The following is a 1184-nucleotide window of genomic DNA, read 5'->3' on the forward strand; positions in this document are numbered from 1 at the left end:
ATCATGACATTTCAAAAACATGCTTTATCTCTAAAGATAATAGTGAAAAATAAACCAGTACATTTCATAGAAAATCTGATCTTGTCCACCAATGGAAATCCATTATAGAAGTTTCAGATTGAAATCATTAAAGACGTTCTAATAATTTTGTCTTCCTTGAAGACAAGGTTCAAAAAAAGTTAGCAATATATCTTTTCTTTCAAAAGAATTATAGGCCATCTTTAATGTAAAGATGCTTAACCCCTAGACTTCATCAACGTGAAGTGTCTTCTGTTTCTCATCTCTGACCAAGTCATGTTGAGAAGTTCATTCTGTGTAGATTTCTACCAGGGCCTCCAGGGGGCGCTCTTGGCTGGACTCTTGTCTTTGCCCTGGACATGCCTGACAGGAGACCCCAACAGGCACTGGTCACTCTCCCTCCGGTGGTCATCACTGGGTGTTTGTAGGGTCTTGAAATGGGTCACCAACTTCCCATGGGACTGTGGGCTCCCAGAATCCTTGGACAGGAAGTAAGCAACCTCTTGAGCACACCTGGAGAAGCCCTGACTGGCAGCATCAAAGGAGGGTGATGTTTTCATTGGCTGAAGATGCCGTCTCAGGAGGCAAACGGTCATCTCCAGGATGTCGGCCTTCTCCAGCTTGGAGTCGGGCTGCTGGTTGAGGAGCTGTGGACTCAGGAGATCCTTGAGCTGCTCAATGCAGTTGTTGATGCGATCCCTACGCATCTTCTCCACAAGTGGCTTTCTTATCTGCAAACAGGAATTAGATATCATTAATACATATGTTCATGATCTATTAAAATGGCAAACGAACAAAGCACACACAAAAAAAACAAAACTGAATGAGGTAGGTTACAATATCTACCTTGTGGGTCAGGTTCAAGTGTTCCTTTGGGTGGTCTGCTGTTGAAGTGATTGTAGGCGCCATTGCTGTAGCTGCAGTAGATCTCTCTGTGTAGAGTGAATCTGATCAGCACTGGCTTCATGTCCTCTATTTATACTCCCAGATCTCCATATGAATGTGTGGGTCTTGGGCTGGTTGGAGTTTCTCACAGTCAGCAGCCAATGGCTGAGCTGCAGAAAACAATGAGGAGTTTTTAGGGTCAAACGCAGGGGAACAGATGCTGGTTGTGGGTGATGGAGAGAGACCCACAGATCCACTGTGTGGATGTGGGAAAGGATTGA

At 44.7% G+C, this 1184-nt stretch overlaps 1 protein-coding gene across 1 annotated transcript; it reads right to left on the bottom strand.

Annotated features, from left to right (window-relative positions):
• Nucleotides 1–323: 323 nt before the first annotated feature.
• On the bottom strand, nt 324–943 carry LOC134093016 (transcription factor HES-5-like). Its single transcript, XM_062546262.1, has 2 exons — nt 865–943; nt 324–749 (listed from the first exon to the last, which is right to left on the bottom strand). Exons 1-2 carry the CDS (start codon nt 925–927, stop codon nt 324–326), a joined length of 489 nt encoding a protein of 162 aa, XP_062402246.1. The 5' UTR covers nt 928–943.
• Nucleotides 944–1184: the final 241 nt, after the last annotated feature.

This window comes from Sardina pilchardus, chromosome 9 (assembly GCF_963854185.1).
Source record: "Sardina pilchardus chromosome 9, fSarPil1.1, whole genome shotgun sequence".
Classification (NCBI taxonomy): Eukaryota; Metazoa; Chordata; class Actinopteri; order Clupeiformes; family Clupeidae; genus Sardina; species Sardina pilchardus.

Coding starts and splice junctions, on each gene's coding strand:
- LOC134093016 (XM_062546262.1), bottom strand. CDS start 927: ATGGCGCCTACAATCACTTCAACAGCAGACCACCCAAAGGAACACTTG. Junction 750..864: donor ACTTGAACCTGACCCACAAG/GTAGATATTGTA, acceptor TCCTGTTTGCAG/ATAAGAAAGCCACTTGTGGA.